Source organism: Helianthus annuus, chromosome 7, assembly GCF_002127325.2.
Source record: "Helianthus annuus cultivar XRQ/B chromosome 7, HanXRQr2.0-SUNRISE, whole genome shotgun sequence".
NCBI lineage: Eukaryota > Viridiplantae > Streptophyta > Magnoliopsida > Asterales > Asteraceae > Helianthus > Helianthus annuus.
In genome coordinates, this window is record NC_035439.2 from 21,099,039 (window position 1) to 21,118,235 (window position 19,197).

Here is a 19,197-nt window from a genome sequence, read left to right on the forward strand (position 1 = left end):
CACAAATCTTGGTTCGTACAACAAGTACAGAAGACACGGGGCCGTATCGTTAACACACGGGGCCGTGTGTGCAGAAGATTTGACACAACATTAAATGAAGACAGAGAAGGGAAGGACACGAGGCCGTGCCAACCAAGCACGGGGCATGGGTCGTGCCCCTACTCAAGATTCCCAGAGAATATAGACAAACAAAAAAAAGACAAGGGATACAGGGCCGTGTCCCCTAAGCACGAGCCGTGGCCAATTCTCAGATTCACAATCAAACATTGCACTTGATTCAAGACATGAAGAACAAAATATGAAGAACAAGATAGAAATATGTAGAAGATGAATCTCTTTATTGATGAATCAGTCATCACAGATTACACAAACCAAAGGAGTATACATCATCTACAAGCTGGTTTAGATCACCAAGATCTAAACCCTAGCTTTCTCTCACTAACACATAGTCTCTCTCTCTCTCTAGAATTCACACCAGGAGGCTGAACGAGTGGGAGAGGTGCACCAAGCTACAAGAGTTGCCCTAATCTACACAATATACACATATATATAGGGTAGGGACTAAACCTCGGACAAACCAATTCTACACCAAAAACTCTGACTTTTGCCCTAAACATAAAACTCAGACAAAAGTTCTCCTAAAACTTGGACAAGTTGTCCAAGGATAAACCTTGGACTAACTTTCAAGACATGTACAATAAAGACCCTAACAATTGGAAGGCATGCACTTTTCACCCAAAGTGCATTAACAACTCCCCCTTGATCAATGCATGGTCTTCATGTGGTCTTGAATTCTTCGTTATGGTTGACTTTAACTTGGACTTCTGCTTTGGTTGACCAGAACTGATAAGCGACAGTTACCCGGCAGGAACTGCACTTACAGTCTCCCCCTTAACTGTTGCATCAGTTCTGTGTGGCCTCGATAATCTTCAATCACCGGATACTACACTTAGAGACTCCCCTTTAACTGAAGATATCATGTCAGCTTTCAACTTTGGCTGAGACTTGATCTTTTAGGTAGAGCACAGCGATCTTCAACCCTTCTAATTAAAGAATTGCTGACGATCACTTAAGGCCGCTTTGTGAAACCCGAAGAATCCAACATCAAATACTGTAGATCCTCCCCCTCAAACTACTCCCGAATCAAATTAACGCGAACCGACCTACAACCACATGTAGGAATATCGCTCGATACATTAGTCTTCAAACCTAACCGGTAGCAGAAAGAAACATTGGATTTCTAATGCCCAACCTTGAACACTTCAAACTTCACAAAGACATGAAGCTCAGTTCGATAAGTTAATAACAAACTGAACTTTGTAAAAGTACATCCACCATCTTGATCAGAGTCTTCAACCGAGTGTCTGAAATCATTTCATCTCGAATCTTCAAGATCCAATCTCGTATCTTCACAAAATCCACCAATTACCCGTTGACTTTCGTCTCTGATCTCCCCCTCAATGTAAGAACCCTTATTTCGAGAATCCGATCAGTCACCAACTTGGAAGAGGTACCAAGAAGACTAATCTTCTCTACTCTAACCGGCATACGATAAAGGCTTGACCTTCAACTAGTTGCCAAATGAACAATTTGCTTCATCACGTTAACACTTGATTAAACCTCGAACAAACTTGACAAACCTCAATCATACACTAGCTCTAACTTGCTTCATGTTATAAACACTTCGCCACCGGTAAGATTAACACTAAGTTAATCTCAAAGATAGTAAACATGAACTTGTTTCGATGTAGCACCACGAGCTTTTCGTTTACAAACAAAACAGGAATTTCAAAATTTTTACTCCCCCTTTTTCTTTGTAAACTATACAAAAATCCAAGCAAGTCTTATTCTCTTCACCCCCTCACTTCGCCGCCACGAATCCCACAAAGAACCATCAAATGACAAAAACCCGTACCACATCTCTGACGAACGGAGAACACATTCCAATTATTCTTAAACTCACCAAGGAGTACGAACAATCGTAACAATAACCAGTCATCACCCTTGTTCACTACAAACCACTGTAGACCTATAATCATTGGCCGACACAACAGTCCCTGGTCTGTATAATGACATCGCTACAACATGGTTTCAAAGCTCAGACTATGGAAACCTCGGACTAGGTCAAGATCAAGTAAAACTCGGACACAAGGGACTAAGAAAGCTGGACTTTAATTGGACCGCACACAACACATGCAAACAAAACACATGTAGTCTTGAATTCTATTTGGCCGTTCAATTTACTTAACCTACAACTTTCATTGGACCTTCAAAATGTGTTGGACTGACAAATCGATGGTCAACAACATTTAACAAAACATATTGACACATGATCATTAGGCCAACATATCCATTAACAGACAATTAAAGCTAGATGTTGAACAATAATATTCTGAATGGGCATTTACACAACTATTGGAATTTGGCCCAAGGAAATAAAACATGGTCGGTTGATGTGTGAAAAGAAAAGAAACATTGGGATTTGATAAACGGACCAATTAACTCAGAGAGTATAAAAGTCGGACCAATTAACTCAGAGAGTATAAAACTCAGAGAGGGTATAAAACTGGATGGTTACCAATTAACTCAGAGAGTATAAAACTCAGAGTATAAAACTCAGAGAGGGTATAAAACTGGATGGTTACCAATTAACTCAGAGAGTATAAAACTCAGAGTATAAAACTCAGAGAGTGGGAGTAAAAGTCGGACCAATATGGTTACCGGACAGTATAAAAGTCGGAATACCAAGAAAAAAACTCGGAACCTCTGGTTAAACTCGGACTCTCTGCTTTTACTGAAACTCGAACACTGAAATTCACAATAAAGTTCGGACTCACGTTGAAACAGGTTTTAAAAAAAATTCAGAAACTGTCAAACTGTCTTACTGTTAAGAATCAGAGTCAAACGGATTCAGAACCTCGGACCATTGACTGTCTTACAAACTCTGACTTGACTGTGTAAAACTCGTAACATTATACACTTGTTGAGCTGTTAAAACTCGGACCATATACAGAGGTTAAAAGTCTGACAGGAGTCAAAGGGTTAAAACTCGGACCAACATAAGAACTCGGACAATCTCAGCAGTGTTAAGTTTGAAAAGATTAACTTTGAAACTCGGAGTGATTTGACAATTTATTTTTGAAACTCGGAACAGTTGTTTGACCTCAATACTCGGAACAGTTGTTTGACCTCAATACTCGGAACAGTTGAAATTTCAAGCTGAACACTTGTAAAACTCGGACATACTTTGAGACTCGGACTCTAGATCAGTTGAAACTCAGACTTCAACTAAAAAGGAAGCAAAAACTCGGACATATTAAAAACTCTGACCTAAATAAAAAGACAAAGAAACTCGGACAATCATGCTTTCACAACTAAAATTCGAACTGTTAGGAGATTGAAAGAAACTCGGAACAGTAAAGAGATAGATATTTAAAAAACTCGGACCCAGTTGAAAACCTTCAAGGCTCGGACAGAAGAAAGGTATAAAACTCGGACATGGTGAAGATCCGAAACAAGTCTCCGGACTTTCTCCCTAGTGTGACTTCACACTAGTTCACCAAAACCCCGGAAACAACAAACACAGAGTTTTAAAACTCAGACAAGTTTAACACTAAAAAAAAAACTCGGACAGAGCAATTTTTGGATCAAACCTCACATCTGCAACAACTTGGAGAACAAAACAACCACGAACAGCTTCATTTTCTTCAACTTTTCTGCAAAATCTTCAAGTCTTCAAGATGTTGGCGGAAACAAACATCAAATCAAGAGCAATGATGATTCGGATGGCGGTTAGACCATTCCGAATCGGTAACCATGCTCTGATACCACTGTGAAAGCACCGGATCGATGACGAACATCAAACATTGCACTTGATTCAAGACATGAAGAACAAAATATGAAGAATAAGATAGAAATATGTAGAAGATGAATCTCTTTATTGATGAATCAGTCATCACATATTACACAAACCAAAGGAGTATACATCATCTACAAGCTGGTTTAGATCACCAAGATCTAAACCCTAGCTTTCTCTCACTAACACATAGTCTCTCTCTCTCTAGAATTCACACCAGGAGGCTGAATGAGTGGGAGAGGTGCACCAAGCTACAAGAGTTGCCCTAATCTACACAATACACACATATATATAGGCTAGGGACTAAACCTCGGACAAACCAATTCTACACCAAAAACTCTGATTTTTGCCCTAAACATAAAACTCAGACAAAAGTTCTCCTAAAACTTGGACAAGTTGTCCAAGGATAAACCTTGGACTAACTTTCAAGACATGTAAAATAAAGACCCTAACAATTGGAAGGCATGCACTTTTCACCCAAAGTGCATTAACAACTCCCCCTTGATCAATGCATGGTCTTCATGTGGTCTTGAATTCTTCGTTATGGTTGACTTTAACTTGGACTTCTGCTTTGGTTGACCAGAACTGATAAGCGACAGTTACCCGGCAGGAACTGCACTTACACACGGGAGTGGTGGCAAGTCAACATCCTAGCCGGTTGGCTCCCCGAGTAGTTCTCATCATGGGATGATAAGTCCAATAGGAAAGATCATCTCCTCCTTTGTAGGCTCAACCATTATGTTGAGCCGATGGTAGATGATATGCACAAAATACAACATATAAATCATATCAAATGAGGTATAAAAACAACCCTTTTTAGTACTAATGTTGGAAAAAGTGTGTTTCTTTGTTTACTTTTGATTTTCTGGATTAAAAGAGCTTAAACAGACAAAAGGAACAAATTAACGTAAAAAACTAGCATAAATACAAAGAAAAGAAGTTGGCATGCTATACTGATCGTCCAAGCTTCACCCCAAAAACAAAATAACAAGACCAAAACCTAAGCACGGGGCCGTGCCAGCCGGGCATGGGCCGTGCCCCTACTCAAGATTCCCATAGAATATAGACAAACAAAAAAAGACAAGGCACACAGGGTCGTGTCCCCTAAGCACAGGTCGTGGTCAACTCTCAGATTCACAAATCTCAGTTCGTACAACAAGTACAGAAGACACGGGGCCGTATCGTTAACACACTGGGCCGTGTGTGCAGAAGATTTGACACAACATTAAATGAAGACAGAGAAGGGAAGGACACGAGGCCGTGCCAACCAAGCACGGGGCATGGGTCGTGCCCCTACTCAAGATTCTCAGAGAATATAGACAAACAAAAAAAAGACAAGGGATACAGGGCCGTGTCCCCTAAGCACGAGCCGTGGCCAATTCTTAGATTCACAAATCTCGGTTCGTACAACAAGTATAGAAGACACGGGGCCGTGCCGTTGACACACGGGGCCATGTGTGCAGAAGAACTGACACCAGCATTAAATGAAGACAGAGAAGGGAAGGACATGGGGCCATGCCAACCAAGCACGGGGCCGTGCGAAGCTACTATTTTCAGCTTTAAAAGGAAGTGTTTGGCTCATTTGCAAACCATCGCTTGGCAAACCACTTCTCTCACTCTTGCCACCACTCCACCACCACAATACCACCACCATCCGCCACTTTCATCCATCATCCATCCTTAGAGAGTGTGTGTATTCTCAGGATCCAAGATCCATTGTAAGAGTTTTTGTCAAACAAAGGCCATGCTTGGCTAATCTCTTACATCACTTGGCGAAGACAAAATCATTTATGTATTACTTTTGATTTCCTAGCTTTGGTAACTTCTAATTTGGGTTTGTATTAATGACTTTAATAACTAGTTTTTTATACTGAAGGTGAAATTTACTTAGTCATTTCTTCATGTTTTGTTGATTCACTCATTCGTATCTTTACGGTCTATATAAAGCGCGTTATCTTCCTGGAAGGGGGTTATAAGGGTAGTTAGTTAAAGTTGTTGCCTCGTTCAATGTATAGATCCTGCGAGGACCTGATTCAAGTTTAGTAGGACTTCCCTTGAGGTAGATAACATCAAATCCTGGGAAGTAAGAACGTTTTGTAATCCCTTACAAATTAACTACTATTAAAACTTTAAACCGGTCTTGTGGGACTGTATCCATGCTGACTCAGACCAATATGTCCGAGGGTAGCATTGCCTCCAAAAGAGGGACATGCCACTTTTTGCATTAATAACTTATTAATTATGTTTTAGTGTTGGAACCTGAAGGGAACCTGAAGGTTTATGCATAATGGGTTAAGTAGTTAATTGGGTTGGGCGTGTTATGTAATTAGTTGGTTTATTTTGGGTCGATATAGTGGGTTAGTAGATAGGTTTCAGCTGGGCTAGTTAGGGGCTTTAGGCCCGGTTAGTTTCATATATATAGACAATCCTTGTAACATTTTGGGGTTAATCAGCTTGTGAGAAGTTTAGAGCCTGCCGAAACACACTTGACATCTTGTATTCGACATCTTCTTAGTGGATGCAAGATAAGCTTTTCATTCACATCTCGTTGTGTTTACTGTTCTTGAAACAGTTTTGTGTTTGGTTTCTGCACGAATACAAAACTCTTGTTTGATATCATTGAAAGATCCTGTCATGGGACTTACAATTGGTATCAGAGGCAAGAGCCTACTTCTAGGCTCGGTTGATATCATCAGATTCAAGAAAACGGCTGAAAAAAGGTTACTGATTGAAGTTATCAGCTGTTGTTATTGGTTTGTTGGTGTGTTTTGGAGATTTCGTGTACTGTTCTGGGTTAAATTTTGAAGATTTCGAGTCCTGTTCATCTGCGGTTATCATCTGTTCATTATATTATTCAAGAAATTGGAGTTGATTTGGTTTGGTGATTTCACATAAAGTGTTTGCGAGAATCCCATAGAATTGTTGAAGATTTTTTCAGAAAATTTCTCGAAATCTTTTGAATTTTGAAATCCTGATTTATCAGGATCTCGATATTATCTCTAACAAAGTTGTTTTGCAGGTCTCGAGTTCTTGAAGCTTCAAAAAGGTTCCGACTCGTGATTGCTATTGGTGATTTCGACTGAAGAAGATTGCTACTGTGATTTCGACTCGAAATTTAAAGATTTCTATTGGAGGTTACGACTTAGTTTTCTACTAGTGTTAATTGACTCATAATCAAGTGGTTGCGAATGAGATTCATATTGGTCTTATTTACTCGCAATCAAGTGGTTCCGACTGAAGTTGTTGCTGGTTATAATCACTCGAAATCTTGAGATCTCAAGTGTGAATACAACTGAGAAAGTTGTTTCTATTGATTCCGACTGGTGTTACTGATTTTGACTCGAAACAATCTCTTCTGAGTTGTATTTGACTACTGATCTCGACTCGAAAAGAGACTCGAAAGGGACACTGATTTGTTAATCCTTGGACTTAAAAGATTAAGAAATTCATTAATAATGAACTCTACCAATTTGACCGTTGACCCAAACTTGGTCGCTGTGAAAAAACATCAAGAACTTGATTCCATCATAGGAACTACCACTAGAGTTCCTAGACTGCTTGATGGAGTAGATTTTCCCGAATGGAAGTGGCGTTTTGAGCAACATGTCAAGGTAAAGGATGCTAAAATTTGGAGAAGTATCATGCGCGGTCCAAAAGAAATTACTTTTGAAAGAGAAGACGCTCCTGGAATTAAGATTAAAAAGCCATTTGATTTATACACTGATGAAGATTTTGCTATTGTTGAAGAGGATGACAAGGCACTATCATACTTAGCTATGGCATTGGGCCCTGATATTGCTATTGGTTTTAGAACTGTAAAATCTGCAAAAGAGTTGTGGGAGTCGCTGCATGATGTGTTTGAAGGAAATGAAGATATGAAGGAAAGCAGACGAAATTTGTTGAGTCAAAACTTAAATAATTTCAATCACATTTATGGAGAGACAGTAGACAACCAGATTCAGAGGTTCGTGAACTTAATCACTCAGATGACAATTGCTGAATTACCACTTTCGAACGGTCCGGTGAACAGAAAACTTCTAAATGCTTTACCGAAGACCTGGGATCATCATGTGACTATGATCAGAAAACTAAGGATCTTGCTCAATGGAGGCTGTCTGAAATGATCTCTCACACCAAGGCTTGTGAATTAGATGAAAAGTAGTGGGAAACAAATCATAAAAATAGTTTGTTTGTTGCAGGTTTTACTACCACACCCTATGCTTCCAATAATGATGCACTCGTGTCACAAGCTGGATTCCAGATGTTCAAAAGTTCGACATCAGCTAAAGCCGCACCAGAACTAGCATCAGCAAATGTGATCTATCCAACAACACCTGTTTCGTCATCATTCAACGCTGCTGCAGCCTCAAGTGTCAAGAATGAATTCATAGCATTTTTCTCATAACAGACCAAAGGAGAATCTTGAAATTGCAGCATTTGTTATAAATTGTTTGAATTCCTTTATTGCAGGTGATCTTACTCCTCCCAACTTTGTCATGTCTGATTTGGATCAGATGCATCCAGGTGATGTAGAAGAAATATTACATGGTAAATGGCTATGGCAACTTTCAAAGCCAAGAACTTTGTGAAGAGAACTGGAAAGAACAACTATACTAATTCTAGAGAACGAAAGGTGGGAATTGACAAGTCCAAAATTCGATGCTTCAACTGTCATGAGCCAGGGTACTTGGCAAGGAACTGCACCAAGCTTCCAAAGAAAAAAAGTGGTCTTGGCCTAGTCTGCATTTTATGTGACAACTTCTAAGTTGATCCAAGAAGTACTGAAGACCGTATGTTTCAAGTTATTGAAACAAGTTGGTCAAAGTTTCAAGATTCTGAGTTATCCAAGATAGTCCAGATTATAAAATTGTTTAGTTCCGAGTTATGGTCTTTAATGTTGTTCTGAGTTTTATTAATTGTAATGTGGTCCTAGCCTAGTCAGCTCTGCATGTGTGTGTAATATATAAACAGACATTATACATTAGGGTTTGTGTTAGTGGTTGGATTACACAGAAAGTGGTTGTAAACATTGTGAGACATTCTTAGAGTGAGTTATAGAGAGTTAGTGTGAGAGAACTCTGCAGAAAGTGGCTGAGAGATTTCTTGTTGGTCCTAAATTGATTGTGAACATTCTAGTCCGGTAATCAATATAAGGCAATTTGAAAGTGATTGTTCGTGTTCTTCATCTTACAAACTTGTTTCTATATTCGCTAGATCTACTAAGGGGGTTCCACACCCTTATTTGATTGTCAATCTCCTTATCGATCCACAGTTAAGGGGGGCTACAATTGGTATAAGAGCAATCGGCTCTTCATTCTATGGTTCGAGATTGATTTTGTAGAAAAAACAAGTATTTTCAGATCTATTGGAAGTTTTCAGCCGTCGGAGGAGTTATAGTTTTGTTCTAGGGTTTCCTAAAATTTGTAGGTGAATCTTTGTATTGTGTAGTTCATAATATTAAAGCTAACCAAGCTAACACAAATTTTAGGAGTTCTGAAGTTGTGCTCGGAAAGACATAATCCGGACTACTTAAGCGTTCCGAGCTTTCTCAAAAGTTCTGAATATTTTGTAGTTCCCAATTATAAGAATATTCCGAAGTATTAACTTTATGCCGAGTTACTTCTATACTAAGGGTTCTGAATTATAAACCTTAGTCTGAAGTTTAGCTAGTTCTGGAGTAACACTAGTTCCGAACTACCCTTGTTCTGAATTACCTATTTCTGAAGTCCTAGTTCCGAAATTTCTAGTGTTCCAAAATACCTGAATCCACCATTCCGAACTACCGATCCGATGTTAAGTTGTTCATGACTACATGTTCTGAATTTAAGTTGTTCAAGACTACAAGTTACAAATTTAAGTGGTTCAGGACTATACCGATTTTAAGTTGTTCATGAAATATAAGTTCTGAATTTAAGTGTTCAGGGTTTATAAGGTCATTCCGAATTTACGTGTTCAAGGTTTATAACTTCATTCTGAATTTAAGTGTTTAGGGTTCATACCATTTAGGGTTTGTAACTTTCAGTTGTTCAGGATTTATAACCTTGTTTCGAATTTCAAGAGTTCAGCACTTTGCTCAGTTGCAACGCATTTTTTTGTTTGTAGTAATGAGGCGATTTTGTCCGTATAATTTGGCGATTACATTTTTCGGACATTTTTTTATCGTTTTAGGGGTTTTAAATATTATATTATGAAAGGGCCTGTTGAAAGGTTTGATTTGGATTTTGAATCAAGTTTACCAAAATCCATTTGATACTTTTTAGTTGCGTGTTTAGAATGGGTAAACTGGAACATGAGGCTGGGATTGTTAATAATCCGCCACAGCTGATCGAAGTCTCACAATATACTAAATGAAGAGAAAGTTTTGAGGGCTTTCCTAAAAATGAAGATACTAGAATGTGGAGTTGTATGATTGATGGTGACATTTCTTCTACACGAAAAAATGAAGGGAGAATTAAGGTGATTTCGTATGGAAAGATGACAGAATCTGAAAAACGGATGCTTGATGCAAAAAAGCAAGCTTTAGCAACAATAAAAATGTCTCTTCCTGATGGGATCAAACACACCTTTAGGAGGTGTGCTACATCTAGAGAGCTGTGGGAAACTTTAAAAAAAATGTTATTAGAGTTCTTCAGGACATAGTACAAGCGATCATGCTTCTGTAAGAAGCATCAGCTCAAGTATTAAGTCAATTGGACAAGCATTTGTGCTGAGATTTCAGCTATGAAGATTGTTAAAGCAGCTACTGAAGTGGAAGAAAATAAGTAAATTGCTGAGAAGACTGTGGAAGTCAGAGATGCAGATGAGGTTAGAGAAGATGTACTGTACAACTAGAATTTGTAAGTCATGTCTGTCATACTTGCACTGAATTAACAGGTACAATTAATAGGTTATTGGTACATAACCAAAGTTTGTTAAATGATTTAGAATATTAAAAGAGGCAAACTTTTTTCTGGAATTACAATGAGTCTCAATAGTTGAAGAAAATAAAATCATGTGAAGTAGAAGTTAGTACTTTAACTCACAAGAGATTTCAATAAAACGAAGGTTGGTATATGAGATAATGACTTCAACGACAAAATGACAAATAAAACTCTCGTTTAATTGTTGCATGTTGCAAGGTTCAAAACCCTAAAATCACTATTTAAGTCTTTTAAGAGATGGCATCTACCTCATATTTCAAAGACAAAAAATATTCCTAGTTGTCATCTTGTAATTATAAAGCAACGCATTCGTAAAAAATCACCAAATATCTAACATATACATTGTTTAACTTAACGTGTGACAGTAAAAAATTACGGGAACCCGTGACAAAAGCGATGATTAATAAGTACGTCGTAGTGGAGTTGGGTGTGGTGGGTTAGTTGTCTAACAGAAATCTAATCATGCTTAGATAGAAAACATATATGTTTTTCACACACATAATTACTGGCCTGAGGGGATAATTTGATTTTTTTAGTGGTATATGCATTTTCAATTGGAAAAAAATAGGTACTCAACTTTTCATTCAACTTTTTTATACTACTTTTGATGGTGTAACCTTTTCTGTTGGACCAACCCCATGTCATTAAATCAACCATTAATCACACACATATAACTTTTGGAAATAATTATATATTGATAATTGGAGAACCGCGTATCGTACTTATATTTTTTTTTAAGAATTAATAATTGTTTCGTTCTAATCACAGAGCATAAATTATAATAAAAAATAGTAGAATACTGAAAGAAAGACGATTATATAACCGTCTCAGAAATTACATTCAAGGTACAAATACATTGTACAACTCTTTCAGTTGTTCGAAACGAGCTATCCTATTGGAAAGTCGTCAAAAACCCGTTTTTTTTGGAAAAAAAAGTTTGAGGGCCCGTTGTCGGAAATCATTTAGTATTTTAGTGTATTTTAATTGCATGCAGTATTTTATAGGGTTGCCGTTAGACTTCTGATGCTATATGAGACAGATTGTTATTCATCAAGAATATACAAATACACAAGATGGAGGTAGCAACAATAAGGATGCTATGGTAGATACGTGGGCGCACAAAGCTAGAGCGGATAAGAATTGAGGTTTTTAGGGACCATATAATGTAGGACATGGGTCACCATTTTAAAACCGATTATATAAATAAAAATAGTAAAAATACTCTATTTACATATTTGGGAAATTATAGTACATGTACCGTGTAAAAATCCTTATGAATATAACGTATAGTAAAACATATGTAATAAATTGATTCAAACTATTGTCTTCAACAAAAGCTTTAACCTCGTCTTCTTGTATAGTCCGTTGTGTTTTCAGTCCTTTGTACATGCTTCAACGAGGTCTTGAACCGTCTTCTTGTACGTTAATTTCATAAAAAATTAACAAACAAATGTTGACGGTTGTGGCTGAGTCACGTGTTCAACACGCTTCCCTTAAAACAGATTTCGCGCCTCTACCTAAGACGACACGTCTGTCTCGCAGGGTACAACAGCCGAAGCAATCTGTACTGTCGGAGGTCACACGCCCGAGGTTACACTGGGTAAAATCATAGTGTTAGACGTTTTGAAAACTAAGAATAGAAATGTATTTGAATCGCGTAGAGAAACTTATCTCTATATGTTCCCAACATAGGAATCATCATGTACATCTTCTCCAAGGACTTTTCATGCATACATCTCTCTTTCTTGTATCTTTACTTATATTTTTTCTTTCCTTTAACCCCATCAAAAGAGACATATAGCCTACTAAGTATGCAAGAGCCATGGGTGGTGAAAAGTCCAACATAATTAGAGACTTAATTTTACCATAAAATCTCTAATCAATTGCCATAAAAAAAATTCTACTCAAGAGTTGTTATCAATACACCACATGAAGAGTTTACATAATATTTATAATTTCACTAAATTATAAATTTACTAAATATCTATTCACCAAATTTCCAACATATAAGGATAGCTAGTACATTGGATAAGATAAAGGATGAGAGATTAAGATTGTTTGAGCATGTGAAGAAACTGTAGACGAACCCAATTTTAGTAGCGGAAACCTTCATTGTGGAAGGGAGTAGAAGTAGAGGCAGACCCAAGTTAACTTGCGATGAGAGGATTATGCAAATTTTGAATGAGTGGCACCTCTCAACGGATAATGTCTAGGATAAGAATTCGTGCATACTTAACTTTAAGGTTAAGTACTCTTAGGAGAAGGGTAGAGAGGTTACGGGCTTAGATTTTCCTATATTTTACTTTATATAGAATTTGCATGTAACTTACTTTCTGTATTTATGTATAGATGTTATTGTATGATGTTATATCTCTTCTTGTTTACGATGTTAATATCAACCATTTATATCTTGTTATTGTTATCTCCTTTTTCTATATCTTTAGTTATGGTTGTTTATTTAATGTTTATTTTTATGCTGATGGTCTTTTTAGAAGCACTTTTATTAATTTCAGGGATATCGATAAAATTTGTCTATTTAATTTTGCTATTTGCGAGATGCGGTAGTTATAGTATTAGTATAGCGGGTATATACGTTATATTACTACAAGTAATACTTAGGAATATATGCGCCTCCACCCATCATTGCTAATTCATATATGTATAATTATATACATGTAAACGATGATAATAAAATATTATTATATGATGTGTGATGTATGACAAAGTAATTATATGACATGCATGGAGGACATGGTACACCCTACAAATCCATCACCAATTCGTAAATACAAACATTTACCTTTATTCACTAATTCTTATTCATTCCTTTTCTATATAATATGTGTGTAGAATGTCTTTTCCCAACCACATGCTACATGTGCCATCAATCACCTTACATTTGGTCAATTCATGCACCATCCTAATCCCCTATTTTCGTATTTCTTCTAGTTTATGCAACGTGATTATATTATATCTTCTACGTACGTATAATATTACACTGACAAGTGACATAAGGGATCCACCGATGTCGAAGATGAAGATGGTCGAGCAAAGCTCCATAGATCTATCTCGCTTGTGTACACTCCTTGGTTCGGTCTAGCAGTTGTGGTTGAATCACAGTACTGAGATGACTCTTGCTCATCATGGTCAAGTGGAAAATAGAAGTCTTGGTTCGGTTCACCATAGCCGACTTGACCGTTGAGTTGAGTGGCTACAAGCCGTTCAAGATCTGCCCAATTATCAAGACGCTCGCGTGAGTCATTGTCAGTGTTCCTTGTTTGATCGGATGGTTCAGTCAGGAAGTCGTTAACATGTGGTTTGTATGTTAATCCTTGATCGAAGTTGGTCATGTTGGGATTTTCGAGCCTCGGAAGGTTATAATATCTGCCATTAATGGGGCTAACAGGTTGGTGCATGGTGTTATGGTTCGAGTTTAACGACTCGATTTCTTGTTTGCAAGACCTACTACTATTCATGTACACAAGTAATTGATCAAGAACACCATCTTTATTTAACGATGGCAACTGTGTTCTTGAATCCATGGAGCACGAGAGCGATCTCTGCGGGCTCTCTAGCGCCTTATGGTAGTTTTTCTTCTTGAAAACACGGCATACCACCCACCCGTCTTCTTGAGTTGAATCACAAAAGTTAGGACCCTGAGTTAGAAAACACTTTATCAATAAAATGTTTTGGTAGTACTTCGTAAGCATGAAGTCATGGATGAACAGTAATTATTGACTGTTGATGTTTTGAGAATGTTAAGTAAATCCGTATTACTAAATTATCTAGACACAAATGACACATAAACATTAGTATTTGACACTATGTAGTACATAAAAGATGTTTTTCTGTATCACATGACACCGATACTATACATGGGACCCTTTATATTCTTAAATTCTATGTAGATCATATCATGATTCTTGATGTTTTGTTGGGTTTATAAGTCAAAACTTTAATTCAAACCAGTAAACTTTATTCCGTGAAACTAGTTCGCATGTGATTTGATGTAAATTGAGTAAGTTTCCACCAAACAGAAAGCTTCATGTTCAAGCAAATTTAATCACAAGAATATAATTTATTATTGGAAAATTAGAGAAACTTACACATGCCTCTTGGTTGGTGATTGTATTATCATCAAGCCTATATTCATGCATTATCCAGTCAGATTTTTGGCCATGAGGTGCCCTCCCTTTGTAGAAAACAAGTGTCTTCCTCATACCGATTCGGGTTACGCTACTGTAGATGACCTTATCCCGCCCGGTGGCTTTCCAAAAACCCACAGCGGTTGCACGATTTGTTCTAGTACCGGTTGGGTACTTCTTATCTTTATGACTAAAGAAATACCAATCATTTTGAGGAGTTGATCCTATTTTGCACTTCTCTGCGAATACCCAAATGCTTATCATGTAAGCTTATGCAAATCTTTAATTTTAATAATAAACACATGAAACATGAACAAAAAGTACATCTACAAACCTTGAATATCCCAAGGTTCAAGTTTGTTAAGATCAACATCTCGAATAACATCAAGATCGATCTTTTCATAGGCCACTTTCTTCCTCAAGTAATAGTGAAGAAGCTCTTCTTCGGTGGGGTGAAACCGAAACCCTGGAGGCACTTTAGACTGACCATTAACATTTACAGACAAACTCATTTCCTCTTCAGACATGAAGAGAGTGAAAAGAAGAGAATGATTATAAGAAAAGATAGGGGAGGTGTGCATAAAAATAGTTGCAAGGACATGATTATTTATATGGGAAGTTAAGTGAGACGGGCCCAAGCAAACTCAACTCATTTAACCTTTTGGTGTACATGATGGCATGACCAACCCAAGGGCCCCTAACACATATATAATGATCTCACATATGATTAAATGATCATAAAGAGTTAGCCGACTGATCATACAATGCATAAACAATCTAAGCAAGTATAACACGACAATTTTATGTGGTTCGGATTCGATGTGAATCCTAAGTCCACAAGTTGCAATTAGATATTTATTTGGGGGTAGGGTCGTCCATCACTCATCACTCACTCATCACTCACAACTTCCAATTAAGTTCCGTCATGTCATCAAAAATTATTCCATCACTAGTGATAGATTTTAGTAGAAATGTCCATCACTCACCACACACTCATCTCCATTGAAAAACAACTCACCACACAAACACAAACAACGCGTGATAGATTCAACGCGTTATATAGTTCACGCGTGATCAAGAGGGGTGGCGGCGGTGTTGAATTGTCTTCCACGTGTGGTGGAGGGGCTATCACGGGACGCCCCGTCCCCCCTTAAGCATGATACAAAAAATACAATGCATAAGTAGGTGAATTAACTTGGGGAACAAAAAACCGAAACGGGGCTTCAATCTCTAATAGAAAATGGCACCTCAGTCTTCCAATGTTAACTCATCATTAAGCCCAATAAGCCAAGGACTTCAAACCCTACATTGGACGTTTTCATATGATGAAGGTTGTTTTTGACACATGCATTTGGAGGGTAGTTCTTGGTCAAGAACTAGAACAAACGGATAGTTTTATGTGTAGTATAGTTGTTTTGAATAAAATACACTTTAGACAAAGCTATGAGTTGTTCAAAAAAATGTGGTGGTGGTATAGTAATGTTTTTAGGTTTTCTTAATGGATGTTTTTTTTATGTTTTTAAAAATAAGTGTTTTTTTGATGTGTTAGCTAACTAAGCACGTTTTTTTGTTTAAGTCTAAAACGCATCAATACCTGATTGTCTTAGGTTACGAGTTTCTTTGCGTCCTTAGTTTTGGTATTTAAGACAAATAATAATTTCAACTAAAAGACACTCATGTAAGTTGTAACTAATCAAACATTCGATAATACAACATTTTTCTGAACAATTCTATCTCTATAATTTTCATGCTTCCGCAGTGCGTCAATATAATTACTTGAATACTAATTTAGGTAATTGCTTACTTGCAACTATATTGGTTTACTTGCAACTATCTATTTGTTATAAAATATTGATGTGAGTAAAACTAAAATAGTAATAAATCTCCCGATACGAAAATACCAATCATTAATGATACCATTTTATTTACTGCTTTACGTTCGTAGTCTAGACACACTAACCAGAACATATATGAAATAAATTACAACAGAGGGGTATGAGAGTAGGGTAAGATATATTGAGGTACCAGATTTGGACTTGTGTGCATTGTGTTTGCTACTTTTAGTGTAGGGTCTTCAACTTTGAAAACAACTAACTACCTAAACACCAAAGGGAGATAGAGGGTGGTGTTAGGACAAACCAAGGAGGGTCCCAACCGGTGGGTCCATTGGCTAATGCAGCGGGAGGCATGCCTCCATCGTAATTACGACACTCGACCTTAATATCTCTTTGAAAACCACATTTGAAACCACCGCTATCTTCAATATCTTTCTCTCTCATTTTACTCGTGCAACACAACCATGGTCAAACCTTGGCCATGACGATTGACCATCTGTTTACAGCAACCACTGCCACGAATGAATAATCTGGAATATGTTATTACACCAATATCACGTCAATATTAGGTAGATATTACACCTTTTTGGAACAATTTATGAATAAGCAGATGTTTCACAGTCATAGGTTTAACATTAGGTATACACATACTTTATTATACTTTATATACTAGTCAATAAAAGATTATTTTCAAATACAAAGGTTGCAGCTCCTTTGTTCTAATTTGGCGAGTCGGCTGAAATGTACAGTTTCAAGCTTTATAATTAATGGTAGCAAATACTTGGCTACATAAACATGGTTTCTGAGTTATGACAGCTTTAGGTTACTAGCACTTGATAACGCAGAGCGAAACAACAAATTAAACCGAGAGAAATTCGAAAAGGAAATTGATAAGTGGCCCAAACGGCAGACGCAAAACCTCTAAAAGCACCTAAGGTTTGGAGGGTACAAGTTCAAATCTCACAGCTGACAACTCATAAGATTAATAAAATTCGTCGTTAAAAAAATCAAATAATTACATAAGTTGTCTTTTTATAGCTCCTAAACCTGACACATGTTGCCAATTTTCAAATTATAAAATGACAATTAAATATTAATAGTAAAACCTTAAAAAAACCGTAAATTATGTTAATTAGTGATTAACGTGTTTTAGACTAAATAAGAAAAATAAAAAATCGTCAGTTTTTGGGGAAAATCATCTGTGAAGAAATTGAACCTTTATTTGTCGAGCTCGGATTTCACATCTATGCCAAAACCGCGTTGGCCAAATGATCAGGCTCGTCGACACATTTGTGTAGGCTACTTATAGGCCCGTTAAGTCAATTCATAACCCAAGTTATGCCCTTTTAAGTATTTTACTTGTATGTTTCCTTCTATTTAGTTGGTCCATGTAAGAAATAAGGCTCCACAAAGTTTTAGGTTAGCTATGTATAACTTCGACATGTTTTATTTTTTTTAACCATGATACAATTAGTTCAATCGACATATGTACATGATTAACTTCTTAATAACTCTAAAATCCCTAAGATATCAGAAACATTATAGGCTTATAGCCATTGCTTTATGGCACAGCCGGTGTAAACATTCTATTTTTAACCTATAAGCACTATACACACACATTATAGATACACTCATTTAATATACTCACCGCCAAAGTAGCAGTACACATTGACAGATCAACTTAAAAGCCTCTTTAGCGTATGAGTAGAACTACTCATTTGACATACATGCATGGTCGTTTTCTATACACTTGATCCACACGTATGAGTCATATATAGTATATATGCACCATTATAGAACGACTACTGAGTTGCTTTCAGTTCTCTAAACGTTTAATCCATGAATTCCGCATATCACATAGATCCAATCAGTCATCCAAAATTTCTGCCTACTTCCTTTGACATGAATACAGACTTTTATAGTACAATCTCGTCGTAATTATTTTTCCTTTTCCGAACTATGATATTTATTATTTAGTTGAATAAGAAAAGTCCAAGCAGAGATGTCATGAAAATATTGAATTGTGTAGAAGGAAAATACACTACAGTTGCACAACTAAATAAGTAAAGAACAATATTCAGCTAATAATATTGTAAAGATCATAATTAATGGGACTGGCAAGAGTGTCGGGTGTAGTGTCAGTGGCAGAAACAAAATTTATTTCTCGAGAGGCAATCGAGAGTTTAATTGAACTTTTGATGGTGGCGATTGCGATTTCTGCCTAAAATTTACACGAACTTTATTTTACGATGGCGACCGCCCACGGTGCATAGAGTAGGTACGCCATTGTGTGGCGAGTGGAAAGGGGACGGATGGTCCAACGTAGCCTTGAGTCATGGCGTAGATGGCGACCGCCCACGGTGCATAGAGTAGGTACGCCATTGTGTGGCGAGTGGAAAGGGGACGGATGGTCCAACGTAGCCTTGAGCCATGGCGTAGAT

The 19,197-nt window shown here is 37.2% G+C and overlaps 1 protein-coding gene across 1 annotated transcript; it reads right to left on the minus strand.

The window, feature by feature from the left end:
* Nucleotides 1-13,561: 13,561 nt before the first annotated feature.
* Nucleotides 13,562-15,513, minus strand: LOC110868084 (NAC domain-containing protein 43). The gene is made up of 3 exons (XM_022117170.2): nucleotides 15,256-15,513; nucleotides 14,883-15,160; nucleotides 13,562-14,432 (listed from the first exon to the last, which is right to left on the minus strand). The coding sequence occupies exons 1-3, from the start codon at nucleotides 15,500-15,502 to the stop codon at nucleotides 13,770-13,772; spliced, it is 1,188 nt and encodes a 395-aa protein (XP_021972862.2). The 5' UTR covers nucleotides 15,503-15,513; the 3' UTR covers nucleotides 13,562-13,769.
* Nucleotides 15,514-19,197: the final 3,684 nt, after the last annotated feature.

What these genes read in the sequence shown, in the direction of transcription:
- LOC110868084 (XM_022117170.2), bottom strand. Translation starts at nt 15,502, where the DNA reads ATGCACACCTCCCCTATCTTTTCTTATAATCATTCTCTTCTTTTCACT. An exon ending in TGAACCTTGGGATATTCAAG is followed by an intron (nt 15,161 to 15,255) that starts GTTTGTAGATGT and finishes GGGTATTCGCAG; the next exon opens with AGAAGTGCAAAATAGGATCA. An exon ending in TCACCAACCAAGAGGCATGT is followed by an intron (nt 14,433 to 14,882) that starts GTAAGTTTCTCT and finishes TTTCTAACTCAG; the next exon opens with GGTCCTAACTTTTGTGATTC.